Below are 19298 nucleotides of genomic sequence, written 5' to 3'. Positions count from 1 at the left end.
TTTTCATTTTTGGGTTTAGAGAAGAGAAGTAGAAGTAGAGGGAGAGGAGCCTTTTCACTTTTCATTTTTGACTTTTTTTCATTTTAGTTAACAAAAAGACCTACATAATGTATTTTGCACATATCTTCCAAATACTAAGGGGGTGTTTGGGAGCCTATTTTTTGACTTTTCATTTTTAACTTTTTGGCTTTTTAACTTTTTGAATTATAATTAGAATGTGTTTTTAATTTGGTAGAGTATTTGAATGATATGTACAGATGGATTTTGCAGTAGGAGTAGTGTTTGGGAGATATAGAATGAAAATGAATTATGGGTTGGTTTTTTACGATGTTGCCCCTAATTATATATAATACTCCTGTATAATGTGTATAAATAATATTTTAATTAATTATTTTAAGTTTTGCTGTATTTTGAAATTAATTTCTTCTTTACTTTTTTTAAACCCTTCGTCGCCTGGCCTTTTCTTCATGGGAACCGTGCGTGAACAACACCCTGAGAGTGGATCTCACTCGCCGGCCACGCGCCTTATCCAATCGACACGTGAGCCTTCCTCTGGCATCATATTCGACAGCAGATCACCACCAATCTCTTCGTCTCACCTTGACGAAAAGGAATCATTGGTCCAAAGTTGTTTTTGACCAACTTTTTCTCCTGGTCAAACTAAACAGAGACTCCGAGATGTATTTTCCGGCTTCTCCTCCTCCATGGCGGACCACCACCAGTGTCGACGTCTCAACCAGACGAACAAGACCTAGTGGTTTTCAATTGTTTTCGAACACTCTTTTGTCTGGTTTTTTATCTAATCAGATTTTGTTTGTACGGTGAAAAGAATCAAAAAATGGAGAGGGTATATAGGTCTTCTGCCGCGGCTGGTGAACGAGAATGGGAAAAGCTCCTCTGAGCTCTTTTTGCCTTTTGTTTTAGAAACGTGAAAATGGAGAATCCATTTTCCTCGAAACCCATTTTTCTTCTTTCAGCCAAACACCCAAAACACAAAAAAGAGAAGTGGAAAATGGGAAAAGGTGCTATCCAAACACCCCCTAATTATGTTGTAAAATACGTTCTATACATATCTCTCAAATAATCTACCATATTCAAAAGACATTTTGATCAAAATTTAAAAAGCCAAAAAATCAATAACCAAAATACAAAATGCCAAAAAGTAGACCCCCACATCTTGCGTCAACAGAAAGAAAAAACATGCTCGAGCAATCTTGATCTTGACTATACATTTTACATTTGGTTCCCATCTATATCTATGGAGTATTAAACAAAAGTGTCTACTAATGAGAAGGTCTCACGTCGCGACAAGTGACAAAAATTAATTGGGTGCAAATATAATTAATGTTCAATAATTAATTCCCACTATGTGTTAGTATAAGTAAATTCTCCAAGACAATCTCTCTCTCTCTAAAAACTAGAAAGCCCTAGCCACCACCTCCACTCGGGGGAGGAGGCATCCCCCTCTCTCTTCCTCCCCCCCCCCCCCCCCCCCCCCCCCCCCCGCCGCTGTCTCCTGCCGTTTGGCGTCCTGTACTCTCAGTTTTGGGCGTTCGTTTCGTTGGTCCAGCGTGGTTCCCCCTTCCGACAGCTATGTCCGATGTCCAATGGTGTCCCACAGCCCGTTGACTCGCACGACAGTTCCAGATCTGTTCAGCTCGGGGGCTGACACTGTGGTAATAAGGTGTGCGATTGGGGGTGGGTTTTTGCTTTTCTTCTAGTTTTAGTTGGCCAATGTTCATATGGCTGTCTTTCGGTCTAGGTTCCTCTAGATCAGGCCTGTGTTGGTTTGGGTTTCCTCCAGGTCCGGCGGTTGGGGTGGTGGGCATAATAAGGTGGCTAGGGTTTGGTGTGTGGTCGGAGTGAGGGCTGCGGTGGTCAACGGCTGTGTCAATGGTGCTTTTTGGGGGTTTTCGACAGCGGTTGCAGTGTTGGGGGTTTTCGTTTGCAACTTGGGTCCAGTTGTTTGCCTACGTTTTTTCCTTGTTCGGGGCCGTCAATGGCAGATCAAAGGGGAAGGAGGATTTGGTCTCTAGCCATCGTGGCCGCTGGGGCCTGTCGGAATTTTTTTGGCATTGCCTCAGTCCCTGCACCTAGAGCTTCGCTTGCCAACGGAGGCTTGCCATGGAGTCTCCCCGGAGTGTCTCCTCTGCTAGATTGGTTCCCTTTCCAGTCAGCCGGCGACCCTTGTGGTCTGACCATGGGATTAGATTTCTTTTTCGCTTGTGATCTGTTTGTTGTTCTGATTTCATCCGTGCTTACGATTAGGGTTTGAGCTAGGTGTCCTTTTGAGCTCTGCTACTAAAATCGGAGATGGGTTCATTGCCCTGCATTTATGTATGTTTTTGCCTTCGGCAGGATGTGCTTAGAGGCCTCCTAGTTAGTGGATGTGTTTCGTGTCTAGGTTTTAATAGTTTTGGTTCATTCTTGCATTTTTTGATGAAATTGTTGTAGCCTTCGAGCTTTTACCTTCAGGTATCGTGAAATGAATTTGACTGACTTATCAAAAAAAAAAAAAAATCTCCAAATAAAGGAATATGATAATAATAAAATCATGTATTCTATAATTCACAAATCAGGATATGAATTTTCCAATTACGGTAATTCGAATCTTCCACTATTCATAATATAGTAATATACCCGTAGAATACTAGTATGTAGATATTTTTTACCAACCATGAAATCAATTAACTCCAATCATGGTAATCCCAGTGGTCAACATACGGGTATGGGTGAAACTTTGAATAATGTTAACATGTGTTAATATATGGCAACCCAATTAAAAGGAATATGGTAATGACAAAGGTGATATTTCCATATTCAAAATAGGGGTCAACATTTGATTGTGATGTGCCAAAATTACGTGTCAATTTGAGCAGCACAATACTCAATTGTATTGCCCTCTCTATCTCTCTCTCAACATTTGCCGTGCACTCTCTCCGACTTCACACAAATGAACTAGCGTTGGACCCGTGCTAGCATGGAAATTAAAAAATAAATAAGTGAGAATGTTTTAGGCTTGTATCCCCTAATGTCACATTAATTTAATATTTTTGTTGCAGGTTGTCAAAGTATACATATCTCTAGTTACAAATACAACCGTATGTTGTTGCATTTGTGGAGAATAGGTTTTTCCCTTGTATAGGATTTTCGAAGCTGAATAATTAAATATTTCACCCGTGATATGCACAATTCACAAACAGAATTGGTAGTCATGGTCGTAAGTTTGTTTTATTATTGAATTATTTTTTATTAAGAAAGTTTAATTGCCTAATGCTGTGTTTGAATAATTTTGGGAGTAATGAGTGAAAAGTGAAATTAGGGTAATAATTTGAGATATAAATAATGAGTGGAGATAGATAGAAAGAGAAATAAGAATAATGATTGAATATAGGGATAATGAGTGGAAATAGAAATAAGAGTAATGATTGAAAGTAAGAGAAGTGAATATTTTTTGAGTTGAATTTTTTTTTCTCAAAACTTGATCAGTATTCTTTGAAAATGATGTGAATATGATAAAACTCATTTATTCGGGATGAAGCACTTGGTTGATATAATCTCTAGACAAAATTGGAATCGAACCATGACTCACGGTTCGGATTGGAACCGAATTGTGAGATTTTTGATCCAGACACTGATTTCATTTAAAAAAAAAAAACCGTAGAAATCCGATCCAATCCGGATTGTTCGCAGCCTATTAATTATAGGGGTAAAGTTTTGGGAACTTGTGGTGTAATTAACGGGCTGCGTTGTGCAGTGTCAATCAATGGAGATTAACTTTCTCGCTGACCTTCCGTGATTTCATGTTTTGCAGCCACCAATGAAAAATTGACACATCATACACCAATGAATCCCCATCAAACACCCACATACACCCTCCCTCATCTAATCCCCCATCCCCCCTCTCTCTCCCCAAAAACTTTTCGCCATCGCCGGAGAATTTGGTTTCGAATTTGGGCATAAGTCCCCGACTAGGTTAGGAATGGTTCCCGTCGTGATTGGAACGCATTTCCAAGCGTTTCCTTCCCGGGAAACGTTGGCTGATGGGGCATTTCCCGTGGTCCTAGCAGCATTACTGGAGAATCAGAGCAGAGAATCGGTAAGTAAATCAACGTCCATATCTTGCCAACCAGAGGTCTTTATTATTCCAGTAGTTGTATTTATCATCAATTCAGTCTATATGTACCATACCATACCAGTGATTCCCTTTCCACGTCCTCTTCCAGAAATGACCAGCCTATTTTTCATCCTCTTTCTCCTCTCTCCCCTCTCTCCGGTCCTCTTGGGTCACAGCTGTGACCCTTGCTGTGACCCGCCGTGCACTCTCCCACCACCACCTCCGATTCCCACCCCGCCACCTTTCGTTCATTTGACGCGCGGGTGGATGAAGTGGGTGATGGTGTTGTCGGTGGTTGTTGGTGTCGCCGCCATCCTCATTGTCTCCGGAAAAATTTTAACGGTTGTTTCACGTTGTTGCGGCTATCTCGCAAACTATCTCACACACCACCACCACGAGGACCACCACCATTCGGGGCCGAGTCCGGTTCCTTCACCCCACCACCACCACGATGGCTCACCGAGTCCGGTTCCTTCACCTCACCACCACCACGACCACTCTCCGAGTCCAGTTCCTTCACCACACCACCACCACCGCTCACCGAGTCCGGGTTCACCACACCACCACCGCTCACAGAGCCCGGTTCCTTCACCACCTCATCCAGAGGTACGGGAGCCCCGGGCAATCCACTTGCCTATCGACAATCCCCCCTGGTATCAGTGGTATCGGGAGGAGGAGGTTTGAGAGTGGTCAGCCTAGGCCATGGATGGATTACTGGGGCTTGGGGGTTTCACCAAGGCTTTATCAGTTTACAGATTTCAAACTCTAAACTCTAAAGTCCAAACTCATGATTAGTCAGTTTGTTTAGTTAGTTGGTTGTGATTAGTTAGTGGTAATCTGTTTACTTAGTCTGTAATTGGGATATGTAATAGTAGGAACTGAGTTGTATTGGAATTATCGAAATCAAATGGAATTAAAAGAATATCTTCTCTCTCTCTCTCTCTCTCTCTCTCACTCTCTCTCTCTCTCTCTCTCTCTCTCTCTCTCTCTCTCTCTCTCTCTCTCTCTCATTTGATCTCTTTACTTGAGTTTTACTATATAAGAATCCATTTATTAGATTTTGTGCATAATACTCCATGTCTACCTAAGAATTTTGAATTCTAGCTGCATTCTAACCATAGTGTCTTTGGACCGGAGAATTTGGATAATCTGATGCAGCAAATAAATGCAACCCCCCACGCGAATGCAAGCCCATGCAATACAAGAGGAGAGATATATGTTTACGTGGCTCAAGTGGTTACGGCCTTATGGGGATTATGCTCCCCTTTTTTCTTCCCGGTAGGATGGGAATAAATTGTGTTCGGCACTAATTGGTAGTTCATATCTGTATTGTAGCTTGATTATAGTTGTTAAAAAATGTTACACTGTGCTGGCTAATTTTGACATGGATTTGCTGCAGGTAATAATTGTTATCTTTGTCATATCATTGGGTCTTTTGAGGTTGATGTTTCAAATTGGTCTCCTTTTGCTCCAAATGGTTTTAAAGCAGTACTGATGGGAGCAACTGTAGCATTCTTTGCATTTGTTGGATTTGATGCAGTTGCTAATTCAGCTGAAGAATCTAAGAGGCCACAAGTAAGTTTTAGTGAGATGGATTTGATGGTTACGGAACTACAGCTGTTTTGATGCTTAATGTGGACATTTTTGGTCGGTCATGTCTGATATGCTGTTGTGTTAATGTTATGTAAAATGACATTACTGTGGGACTTGCCATTAGGCATCATGGGCAGCCTTCTCATTTTGTGTAGCATTGTATATTGGTGTTTGCTTTGTCATAACTGGGATGGTACCTTACCAGTTCCTAGGGGAAGAAGCTCCTCTGTCTGAAGCTTTCACATCGAAGGGTTTGAAATATGTTTCTGTAATAATTAGTATTGGTGCTGTTGCTGGACTTACTACACTTCTCGTAGGTCTTTATGTCCAGGTAAAACATCGTTGACATTCCTTCATCGCATAGATGGCCAGTCTAAGTGGTGGCTTTTTCAAACAAGCAGTCTAGGTTATATCTTGGGCTTGGAAGGGATGGTTTTACTTCCTTCAATTTTTGCTAAAGTGCATCTGATATGCCACACTCCCATACACTCTCAGGTTTGGGTTGGATCTGTCGCCTGCGTCTTGGCAGGGCTGTTCAATGTGCATGTGCTCTCACACATTCTTCCAGTTGGCTTGTTGGTATGTTCCTATCCAGCTTCCATGTTTAGCAAGTTCAGCTTCATAAATGTATAGCCCTCGTTTCTAGAGAAGCATTTCTCCAACTCTTTGGTTGCATGGCATGCTATGACGAAGGATTGAGGATTTCAGGGCATACAAATTGGTGAAAACGCTTCTTGTTTGAGGATTGTGGTCTAATTCAGAACTAGGTGTATGCAGCTAACACGAGCACTCTGGTTTGTTTCGGACAGGCTATTCTGTTGTCTCAGCATGTGTGGTAACTCTTCGCTGGAAGGATAAGAGTTCAAGTCAAGTTTCTAGAAGGTAGATATCAAGCTGGAGGGAAGGTGTTCTTTGCCTAATCATAATTGCTTCTTGTGGTTTCACTGCTGGAGCTGTCTACCGTTTCAATGCTTCATTTGTGTTTCTTATTGTGGCTGTTATAGCTGCAATCTTTGCCGCTGCTGCTCTTTACTTACGTCAAGTAACTACAGTTTGTTTTTTGCTGATCAAAGAAAAGTAATGATGTACATAGAGTACTGTCAACTATAGATTCTTGCATATTGTTTGTGCCATGAATCCAGAAAAAAATGAAGTGCTGCAGAAAGTGGGCATTTCTAGACGGCCAATTATTTAGCAACCCGAAAACACTATTGAATCGATTCAATCAAGCGAAGAAGCTCATGTGCCTGTTTCTAAGAATCAGTTATGTTGCTTGTTGTTTATAAAGTGTTTTTATTAGATTCGGAATCTTAGTTCTCACATCTGTGTTTTGGAAAACAGGCTTCTAAACACTGCCCGATGTTTGGCCAAAGTCTAGTGAGAATTGTCTTATGACTACGGTGGGCTAGTCCAACTTTTGCATTTCATGCTAGGAAAGGTATGACTAGGGGTCTAAGGACTCAGTGGGATTCATTTGATTAATGTTAAGAGCCCCTGATTCTTGGAGAAAGCCTAATGCTGGATGCCCTAAGATGGAGAACGCTGCTTGTTGCCTGGTGGGCTGCTCAGAGGAGTCAGCATATGATAGGATTCTAGGAAAGGTGAAACTAGGGTTCAAGGGTAGATTTGGGATTCAACTGGTTGAGTTTTAAGGCTGATTTTTGTTTGAATTTGGAAGAAAATAGTCTTCTGTCATTTTTTTTGGGTTATTAGGGGACATGTAAGTTTTAAGGCATGAAATGACAGGATAAGTGTGATTAGGGTTTTGGATTCAGCGTTCCAGGGATTATTAGGGTGAAAGGAGCTTGATTTGTGGTTTTGAACCATGCATAAGCGTGCGCTTAATTCCTGAGACACAGCTAAGTGCAGGTCTAGTGCTTCTGGCACGTCAAGACGAGGTGCTTCGGAATGTTGGATTGGCTTTTTCTTGTTGATATGTGATTGTTGACTTAGATAGCAGCCACATGTATTACAGCTATTTTCCATATTGCTGCGAGTTTAGTGTTCAAAACTATAAATCCTAGAGTTCAAGTTAGCTGGAAGAACTGCTCAGGCCCTGAGAAATCTTCTTTGCCTTGGCTCCAAGTTTGCTTCTTCTTCTTCACTCAGCTGTTTGCCGCACGGTTCTAGATGGGTAAGAAAGGGCATAGACATGGGGCATGGAACAACAACTAAGTTATGGGGTGTTACACAAATTTTTTTTTTCTAGACAGAACATGGTTGGAGATGGGCCGGTACAGGCACGACACGGCATGGCCCCGGACACCTCAAATCAAAGTTTAAAGATCTAATCATCTAATTGTATAGTCTACCATTTTAGCCTTTCTTATCCATTTACATATGTTCGATACATACAGCCTGAATTTATAGGATTTTATTTTGTTGAAATAGCAGTGATTGAGGAGAAACAATTTACCGGCCTCTTTATAAAAATATAAAGATTAATATGGTTTTCATCAATGGAAAGTTGGAAACCGCCTGTAAAACCTCCATGACTGAAGCAGAGTCATGAGAGATCGAGGGTAAAAGAGGATTGCAAACTTTTGTTAGGAAAAACAGTAAATAATGATTACACTAACTGAATTTTAAGTTATAAACAGAGACTGTAAAAAGATGAGAAACGAAAACCGAGGCCCGTGTTTCACACGGTATTCTTAAAACAAATTCGCCGCCACACCGGAGGTCTTGGGGTTTGGTCGGCGTCAATCTCCCCAAGAATACTCAGTTGAACTCAGCCTAAGAAGCACCACTTAAGATTGACTGTCGAACCAAACTGTGTTTGTACTCTCTCCCGCTAGTACAAAGGAATTTTTAGGAGTGGAAGCTCCTGAGAAAGAAGAAGATTGTGTTTACTCGGTGTGCCTGAAACAAAAGACTTGAGTTCCTTTTTATAAGCCAATGGGACATACAAAGCGTAGCTTGAGGGACCAAATATAGCTGAAGGAATGGTTGGGCAATTGAATTGGAACTACTGTAAGGAACATCCTTCAATGAACCTGATAAAACCCCAAACTAAAAACAAGCTCTCACCCAGTCATATCGCTTCTACTATGTAATTGAAGCTATTATTTACCAGGGCAATCTAAATTCAATCTAGGTATGGCAAGCCCATTTTCAATAATAAGCTTTAGGCCCAACAAGCCTAAGCCCAACCAAGACCCAAGTTTGTTATTTATTTTCCCTTTAGGGATTCTAGACCTCAAGCCCAAATCATTTCCAAACTAACCCAAACAAGACCACAGACCTCGAATCACTGGCTGCGGGCCCACAAATCCTGAGTTCCAGCCCCGACCTCATCCAGGTGTTCAGTGATAGCGAGCAAGCGCGCGTGCGCGTCCAAATAAACTTGGCTTTCGCAATTCCCATACAAGACAATTCTCATTCAACCTTAAAATGGATTTTGTTCATATTTAGGCTCACCAAGTATTCAAACAATTCTTCCATTTTCCCAACAACTTTGATATGTTTAAAATGTTTCTCTTGCTATCTATTTTGAGCAACAGTTTAAAAAAATGCATTAGTCGGACATGGAACTTCTATTATCCAAGACTTTCCTCGTTTTCATCATCTCTTTTTTCCCTCTGCATAATCATGGCACAAGGAGGTTTGAGAATAAAATAACTAGAGAGGCATACTTGGATACGTGACGGAAATCAGCAGGCGCTACAACTAGATACTACTTTGTTGGGAATTTATGTCAAGCATGTAATTTACCGTGATTCAATCGATACGGATCGCCAAATTTTATCATGAAATAATTGATAAATTGGTGAGACCAAAACTAATTTTACCATATAGGTGGACTATGCTTATTTTTACCACGCACTCATCAAAATTGACAATTATGTGTGATCTACCATGACTCAACTGTCCCAAGCATAGAATTTACCGCAATTTGTGTAATTACGGATAACTAAATTAATTTATCATTGTGACAATAATAACCATCTAATACTATGCTATTTAATTTTCCCATATAATGAGAGAATTCTCCAAGCACGGTTTTTTTTTTCCTTACACACTTCTCCGGTTTTATGAAAAAAAAAATTCTTACAATCTAGTAAAAAAATTCCAAATTACTAGGATTAAACCCCTTCCCAATCCCATTCAACCATATAACCCGTCAACAAACACCAACAAGAATAAAAAGTTGACAAAATAATTAAAAAACAAACAAACTTGTGCATCTTTGCCATGGAGAAGCAACAAATAACAGAGGTGAGTTTCCTTTAGCTCACCAAATTATTTTACGTTGAGGTAATTATTCTTATTTCTCTCTCTACTAATTACCTATACTTTCAATTATTACTTCCATTTCTCTCTCCACTCATAACCTCAAAAAAAATCTCAAAAACTCATCTAAACACAGCATTAATTTTTCTCACGAGGGCCAACACATGACCTTGCCATTTTGTCTATGTAGTTCCTTGCACGGTTAGGAAAGGGAAATACTAGTACTTCAAAGATGGCAGATAAGGTGAGCTGGTGAGGATTGGATTTAGACACCTAAAAACAGGAAAGAAGATAAGGTGAGCCATTTGTCTGGAAGAAAAATTATTGCGTGCCCAGGAGCACCACCACGTCGCTCTCAATTCACTTTTCCACTACAAATTCACGTGGGTTCATATGCATGTGATGCCCCAACACTCTTCTTCCCAACAAATTCATGTTGGGGCGACTTTGTTTGGGTATTGAGAGAAATTTTTGAGGTAATGAATTGAGAGAGAAAGATAAAGGAATGAGAGTAATAATTGATGAGAAAACTCATCGGGGATCGTGCGTAGGGGGAAAGTGTGGGGTCTCTAAACCCAAACCGAACACATTTGGCCTAGTAGTCAAGACTTGAGACTTAAATGTTTGCTCCCTTCGAAGATTTTAGATTCAAAACCTTTTATGTGATTCAATTCTTTTGGAGGCCTTTGTTAGTGGAAGCCGAGTTTATGGTCCACAACATCAGTCGAGGTTATCGAAAGAAAAAGTCGTCCTTCTCAAAAAATAAAAAAAAATACTCCTAGATGAATAAGGTGGTGTTTCACTTTTTCAAAAAGTATTTTTTTTTTCAAACGAATATAATTTCAAACTCAAATATAATGAAAATGAAAAATATTTTTTTCAATTTTTTTTGCACCGTTTAAAATATCTTAATGAGATCTATCAAGCAAAATCCATATTGATAGAAAAATTATTTGCGTAAATATATGATTTTTGAACTTGAAATTACATTTTTTTTAAAAAGTTTTTTTTTCCACAAAAGTGAAACGCCCCCAACTACTCAGCACCCAGATTGTCTATTCGTGGGGAGATCATTCAGTGTTCTTAGGCCACTGTATGACGGTGTTCCAAATATCTCCTCATCACACATTATTTTGGAGTTAACACTTAATCTCGAACTCCAAAAAATATAGGGTTGAGGAGAGGCCCGAGACCGAGAACCGATGCCTGAGAGACATTGACTAGCTTTTCCTATCCAGTCAATACTACTGCTCCGTAAAAGGCATGCCATCACCATTCAACACTTCACCTTCCGTAGACGTTTCATGTGGTCCCACGGTCCCCACAACCACTGCACCAATCTCAGCCGTCCAATTCATTAACCTAGAATTCTCCACATTCCTCTTGTCCACCATAACTCCTTATCAACTCTACTTGTAGGTCAACAACTCCCCAAAGCAGTCCTACCCTATGCTAATGTACAACTACGCACACGAAATCCCAACCCCCGGTCCCAAACGCTTGTGCGGTTGGTCAGGTTAAAGAGGCACGTTTATTAAGACTGGCGCGTATTTCCACGCGCACTAGAAGCACGTTTTAGAAAGCAATAAATAATAATGGCCTACCCACTTTATGCAATAAAAGACTACACTATGGTAAATTCCACTGCCACCCCCCAAAATTCTATTGAAACTAATCGTAGCGCCCCTTTATTCTCTAAAATCACACTACACTTCAATTGCTTTACAAAAATAGACAACTAGGTATGAGTGAAAGAAGCTAGGTGGCCGCGATTCCCGTTCTCCTTAAAATTTTTGTTTGCCCTTTCTAAATTTTTTTAAGGCTCTTTGGATTCATCATTCTTTTTGATGAGAGAAATTTCAAAAGTAAAAAATTATGGCCAAAAGTAAAAAAAAAAATTACTACAGATGAAAAAATATCAAACAGTTGGAATTTTGTGTGCAATGTTGTCTTGTATGAATTTGTTTTTACATTATATCCATATTTGAAACTTTTTTGATTTCTCTTATCGAGACGAATGATTAATCCCTAAAATTATGAAGAAAAGCTAAACAAAAAATTATAAAAAATAAAAATATCTAAAGAAAGTATCAGACGAAAAAATTAAGGAAAATGGAGCCACATGTATCCATCTCTTTTGAAACCGTCCTTGATGAATATGAAAATTATCAAATGAACCATTAGGTATCAACGTGACATGGGGGTATCAACGTGATTTCATAGAATAAGGGTGTGTCAGTGTAATTACCCCTATGTAGTAGGAGTAATAACAAATTTGCCCATAACCCCATCCACCGATAAAACAACAAAATCCAACATTCCAACCAAACAAACGCCAGCCACAGCCGCCGCCCGCCGCCCGCCGCCTTCTTGCTCCGTCGCCGGTGCCGAAATGGGTACTCCCGAACACGTAAGACTCCCCCCCTCAATCACCACTAACTCAAATTTCTATACATCATCCATCTTGGCTCATTTCCCGGTTGCTAAACGTGTTTTTGTCAACATTGGTAGGTGGTAGAGAGAGAAAACGACGATGTCGAGAGAGAAGAGGAAGGGGGAAGTCAAAATGAAGGCCATATAGTAGAAGAAACAGAAGAAGAAGAAGAAGAAGAAGAAGAAGAAGAAGAGGAAGAAGATTTGGATATAGTGAGAGATGATTTGGAGAGAGGCGAAGTACCAGTGGGTATTCCTCAAGCCCAAGATTCCAGTACAAGAACTAACCCACCTGAACCATTTCACATGTCAAGAATGCAAAGACTGAGTGCCACGAACCCTCTCAGGCTTGTAATCAACGGCGCCACAAGAGTCCCCACCGTCCCCTCTTCTCAGCCTCGGGCCGCTCCTTCTCCTGCTCAGCCTCCTCTCTCTACCCCTACTCCACAGGTTTCAAATTCCACATAACTTTTGTGTTGATGCATATCTTGGTTCTGATTTTGTAAATTGATTAACTTTTAATTATTGGTATTTGCTGGTGTAAAGAGCAGTAGATAAACGCCAGCCCCAAGGGTTAGTCCGGTATGGATCAGGTTCGATTCTTGGGTTAGGCCACAAGAAAGTAAATTCTTGTTAATTTTCTAGCCCTGACGTGGATGGTCTGCACGGGATTGCCCTGACTGTTGGAAAAAAAAAAAAACCGTAAATTCTAGAGCTTACACCTGTATATGGATATGCATAGATATGTACTTTGTGCCGATTTTTGTGTTTATAAATATTTTGGTTCTGGTTTTGTAAATTGATTACCACTTCCCCCCCCCCCCCCCCCCCCCCCCCCCCCCCCTTTTTTTTTTTACGGGTATTTGTCTGTGTAAAGAGCAATAGATAGAAACCATAGAATTTAGAAATTTCCATATGCGAAGATAGGCACTTTGTGCTGATTTTTGAATTTGAATTCTTTTGGGGGACTTTTGTGTATAGCCAGCAATTACTGAAAACTCTGAATTCTAGAGCTTATACCAACGGAATATCTCTGTTTCTTTTCCTCTTTTTTATATTGGTTTCTCTTTGGACCAGCCTGCTTTCTTGTAAACAAGGGTCTTCGAGGCCTATCAGGTGTACGTAAGTATATCTTAAAATATAGATGTATGCACACGCATATACTTATGATTGGCCTGGAGGTGATTTCTCCACATTTGGTCAAAATATTTTCTGGTTTTTTTTTTGTAACCACAAAGCTATGGAAACCTGGAATCAAGAGCATACACCAGCAAGACATATCTATGTGTTTGAATATATGCACACTTTATTATTTGAATTTTTGTGCTGAATTTTTAAAAATGTAATTGAAACTTTTTTTCTGGGTTCTTGTGCTTTACCAGCAATCAGTAATAACCTTGAATTCGGGAACATACACGAACAGAATATCGCTGTTTTTGTTCCTTCTCCACTTTGCGGTCGCTTGTGGACTAGTCGGCTTTCTTTTATTTAAGGGGATTCAAGGCCTATTGAAAGCTGGTTCAACTCGACGGAAGGAGAAAAGGGTGTTAGAATTTTTCCTGCCTCAGGTTGAAGCTGCTTCTTTTCTGAGCATTGCACTTGCATTTCTATGGCAAAAGGCAGTGAGGGTGTGGCCCGAGTTTATGGTTCATTTCATTCTTTGGAGCAGTTTCCTCATGTCTTTATCAGCTGGAATTCTCCTAATTTGCTTCCAAAAACCCCCAACCGATGGGGTTGGGGTCCTCTTCATTGCCTTCGCAATTGGTAATGGATTGTATGCTTGTTGGGTTACACAGAGAATCGGGTTTTGTTGTAAGGTCTTGGTCAAAGCACTCGAACCCGTATCAAAATTTCCTGATCTGAATCAACCCACTTATTGGATGCTTGCGGTTGGGTTCCTATGGATGTCTCTGTGGATTTTAGCTGTTGTTGGGTCCTTGAATTTCTACTTCCCACCATTGATTATCATTGCATTGGTTTTGAGCCTGTGTTGGACTGCTGAAGTGATGAGGAATGTGGCTAATATAACAGTGAGTAGGGTCATTGCTCTGTACTATCTAAGGGGCATGCAATTAACCACACAATTCTGCTTCCAAAGAGCTCTTTCTACGAATCTAGGAAGTGCTTGTCTTGGGTCCCTTTTTGTGCCTGCAATTGAAGCGCTGAGAATTTTCGCTCGAGGTCTGAATTTGCTTGAGGGAGAAGACGAGTTCATGTTTTCTTGTGCACATTGTTGTCTCCATGTCATGGAGACCATCTTCAGATATGGCAATGGCTGGGCCTATGTACAGGTGTTGTCTTTGATTCACCATTATTACCTGTAAAGATACCTTAGTTTGGATTTCTTGTTTGGGGTGATTGGAGCTTGAAAAACGAAACTGAATCTTTGATGTTCAGAAATCCGACGAAATAGCTTTTTCCAGAGGCATTAGACTTGGTAAAGTTCTATACAGTTTCGAAAAAGAAGTTTTGCGTAAGGCATGTTCAGTGTCGATTGCAGTTCCTCGCTTCTCTGCTGCTTTCATATTGTTGTTGAATAGTACCAGTTTTGATTATGCCTATGATACGGACGGATTTAGTGTGTTCTTTACTATATAAAATCCAAACAAAGATCTTAGGGAAGCCCTTCATGGTTTGTTTTCAAAACCTCATTTACGAGGTTTATGGTTCTATAGTTATTCCTGAGGCTTCTTAGTGTTTCCTTATTGTTCATTAAGTTCACACTTGAAGTTAAGTTGATAAGTTTCATCTTTATTTCTTGGGGGTGGTTCTGCTAACACATATTTTGACCCGTAGAATGACACTCAAATTTTGTGAAACCCGTTTTGGAGTCCCACACAAATGATTGGAGCCCTTATTTTCTTGCCACTTCACTTTAAGTATCTAGCCTTTATTTGAGACCAAGTGGACCTATTCTTTGAATCCCTGTTAAAGAAGAGTCCATTTTGTATTCTTTACTGCTAGGGTTTTTTCTGAGCTGCGATTATAATCAAATTTTGATGGAATTGAAGTATCCGCTGAACATATGTTAACAGATAGCAACATATGGAAAAGGGTTTGTGAAGGCATCACAAGACACTTGGGAGCTCTTTAAGAAGCGAGACATGGAAACTCTTGTTGACTCCGATATGACCAGTGCTATCTGCTTCCTCAGTGGAGTCTGCAGCGGCTCTATGTGTGTTATTGTGGTGGCTGCTTGGACCTCCCGAGTCCACCAGAACTTCACCGCCACCATCTCCATCCTAGCCTTCTTCATTGGTTACCTCATGGTAGGTGGGCTAATTAGTCTGACTAGTTCGGTTGCATGCATTGTTCAGTTGCATATTAAGAGGCACAGACATGGACACAGGCTATGTTCCATAGATACTTCAAAAACAAACCCATTTTGGATTGTCGATACTCAATAAGGGTATGGGATCCATGTCTGAGATATTTAGTTGGACTTTCACATAGTAAGCACATTTTGTAAGTTATCAACGATGCACAGAACTCCTATATTACACGTGAATTGGCCCATGACAAATTATAAACATCATTTACTCCTGAAAATAGAGCATATACAAAAAATATATATATAACTTTTTTAGGCTTGTGTTGGTGTCCTTGAAATAAGAATCAAATGACCTAGAAGTATTCTCCACCCAACACTCATTCCCAAGTCCATGTAACCTAGTACACAGGACACGACGGCAGTCAAATAATCTGGATACACACAGAAAGTAAAAGGCTGAATTATTTTTTTTCTTCTTTTGCAATTTCCTTTTTGCTACATAAATAAATACTTTAACAAACAGTCTCTTGGAATTATTACAAATTGAACTACTAAACAACTAACTATTGCCATTTAGTTTAGAACTCTATTACAAACATTAAGTATACAACAAGCAATGTCTCTAACGTGTCCAGGATGTGTCTAGACATAAGATCCGAACTGTGTCGGTAACGTGACAAAAATAAGGGAACTTAGATATGCCACATGGCGTGTCCAATGCCTAAGATATCCCCCAACAACTTGCGTTCCCATTGAACACCAGTCCTGGCATGTCAAAGGTGCTTGTCGATTGTGTTGAATGATGCATTGGAAACTTCAATAACAACCAAAAGGAGCGTCTGTATTTTCTAGGACATCAAATTTTTATGGAATGATTCAACTCGAAATATTTGTTTTCAACATCTTATGATTCGATTCTGTTGATTTTAATTATTCTAACTTGAATGTGCCAGACTAGGATTGCCATGGCATTGCCTCATGCATGTGTGAGCTGCTACTATGTATGCTACGCTGAGAATCCCGACAACAGACAGTTTGATAGAACTGTGCCGGATTGCCTCGACTTGATGAAATCTAACCGCGATGCAGTTGTACCTACCCCTCGAGTGCCTCATCGATTCACACGTTAGCTCTGGTGGAAGTCCTTAACTCATGTTGTGATATATCCCCATATCAAAGTCTCTAAAATGGTAAACACTCAGATGGACTATGGCTGCGTTTGGATCACGGATTTGTGTAGGGATTTACCAAGAGAAAAGGAGAAGGGTTGGAAAACCAAACCAAAGTATTTTGCTGCTTCAATTCCTTTCCTGTCTACGAATCCGTGATGATCCAAACACAAGGGCTTGGCATCCATCAAGTGAACTCAAGGTAAATGTTTCCAGAACGGTGGTGGTGAAAGTTGTAAATATGAAAGTTCCATCAATATTGCTTGGTTTTGGAAATGGGAGGGCATAAGGAGGGCCAACTGGGATTTCTCAAGATGGGTTTCTTTTGGAGTTGTCCCTTGTGTTTGTTCTGTAAGATAGACTTCTGGGACTGCCAAATTCCTACCACTGCTTTCGTATTGATTTAATTAGTTTGCTAAATGCAGGCATTATTTTATCGCAGCGATTATTTTTGAAGTGATGTTGTAAGGATCATCATGATTTGTTTCAATCCAGTTCGACGTTGTAAAAATTCTTATCTATGTGAATGTAATTTTTGCGCAAATGGCTAAAATCTACTACTACCTCCGTCATTTTTTAAATGTCTCGCTTAGTAACTCTAACTTATTAAGAAAACATTATCATTATATATTTCACATTAACTTTTACCTCTACTTTTCCTATTTACCTTTTATGGAGACTTATCATTATATTTTTATTCACTAACTTTTTAAAATGGAATTTATTTTTAGGGGCAAAATAGAAAATATATCAATTTTTACTCATTAACTTTACAAAATTGACACTTATTAAGGAACAGTCTAAAATGGAATACTAGACTTTAAAAAGGAGACGGAAGGAGTAATACTTTATTTTTGTACAAAATCTCGTATCATTTTTTTAAGATGATTATAATTGTTGGCATATAAATTTCAACCAAAAATTGATGAATTGAACAGTGGATATTTGAGATATAGATTTCGAAATGTGGGCAAATTTTACGGTTCATAATTTATGTCTACAATAATTGAAGAACCTCTCTCATGTAATGCAAAATGAGACCAACCGCGAGTTCATTCTGACGATCCGAGTTGTTCATTTTGTAAGTCTCGAAATGTTAAATGTTTGTGCTAGAAATCAAGTTCATGGTCTACGAGATCCATATACTCTGAGATCCATATACTCTATAATCTATACTACTTTAAAATGTACGAAAGTGTTTCCTATTTTTTTCTTTCCAAAAATGCCCCTTGCACTTGCAATTAATCTCTGCCCCACCCCACATCTCTTCCCAACTGAAACAGTGCAACACTCCAACGAATCACCCCAAGCCTCTTCCCAACTGATACAGTGCAACACTCCAACGAATATATACAAAACAACAACCGGCTTCCCTGGCCTCCCAAAAAAGCTTTACAGCCTCCCTTCGTCAGAGTGTTCTCCTCAACCGCCTAACTCCGCCAACCGACAACCAAGGCCCTAACTACAACAACATACCGGACTGAAGTCAAGGGCATTCCAACAGAAGGCCAAGATAGGTAAGGATTGCATTAAACTTACCTCCCTGCCCTTGATTGCAAACACTCCCCCTTCCAAATACTCCGTCCACCAATGTTGACACCTCTGTAGACCATAATCCCGCACACAAACTGTTCGACAAAATGTACCTTTGAGTTCTTGGTAAGGCATGTATTCAACGTCTCTCACTGCCTTTGATTTATATTGGCCTGTGGCTACTTGTGTTTTTATTTGTTTTGGAAGATTTTGCAGCCTAAATTCAGTTAGAAGTCAGAACTCATGTTTCTTGGTTCTGCTTAAGATATGGTTGGCTTAATAGACTAATAGTTAAATTGGCTCCGACTCTTTGTGGACCATTAATTCGCACACCAACAGTTTGCCAAAATGTGCCTTTGAGCTCTTTTGGTTTATAGATGGTTTGGTGAGGACAAGTGGAAGATGTCGAGCATAACAGGAGCAATTTAACAATAACAGTCAAAGTTGGGATGCTACGGTAAAAGTAAGGTGAAAGGATCGATACACTAAGACTATACTTGAAGCATCTAAATAAATAAATAAATAACCCTTTCCACAAAGCCCAGCCCCAAACGGCCCGTTTGTGAATAGCACTTCCCCTCCAATGACTCCTTAAAACAGCAAAAAGGGAAGAAATAGTTGAAAACAAAGCGGGTCTTTAGAAGACTACAAATCCCATAAAAATAAACTACTCTGCATCATATGTTTAAGACATTGTTCATTGAATTTCTATCACATACGGCTGATTATATGTCGAAAACTTCTAACTCACAAGTAAGAAAATTAAGTGAAAGATACAAAAAAATAATTTTGTTTCAAACTTCTACCTCTGCATGAACCACCGCGAAAATATTACAGACTATGAGTTTACGCTATGGAGATGCTGCGGTATCGGTTTTTCCTTCCAATTAATTTTAGAAAAACACAACATATGATCCCTTGTCATTTAGTACTACCATAGATGATGGCA

General features: G+C 39.8%; 1 protein-coding gene across 1 annotated transcript; it reads left to right on the top strand.

Annotated features, from left to right (window-relative positions):
• The first annotated feature begins 12193 nt into the window (after positions 1-12193).
• On the top strand, positions 12194-17360 carry LOC131314171 (protein PNS1). The gene is made up of 5 exons (XM_058342691.1): positions 12194-12353; positions 12455-12826; positions 13759-14667; positions 15412-15645; positions 16601-17360. The coding sequence occupies exons 1-5, from the start codon at positions 12336-12338 to the stop codon at positions 16775-16777; spliced, it is 1710 nt and encodes a 569-aa protein (XP_058198674.1). The 5' UTR covers positions 12194-12335; the 3' UTR covers positions 16778-17360.
• The last annotated feature ends 1938 nt before the right edge of the window (positions 17361-19298 follow it).

Source organism: Rhododendron vialii, chromosome 1a (genome assembly GCF_030253575.1).
Source record: "Rhododendron vialii isolate Sample 1 chromosome 1a, ASM3025357v1".
Lineage (NCBI taxonomy): Eukaryota > Viridiplantae > Streptophyta > Magnoliopsida > Ericales > Ericaceae > Rhododendron > Rhododendron vialii.
Note: the sequence above shows the minus strand (reverse complement) of the source record. Positions and strands in the feature narration are given on the sequence as shown.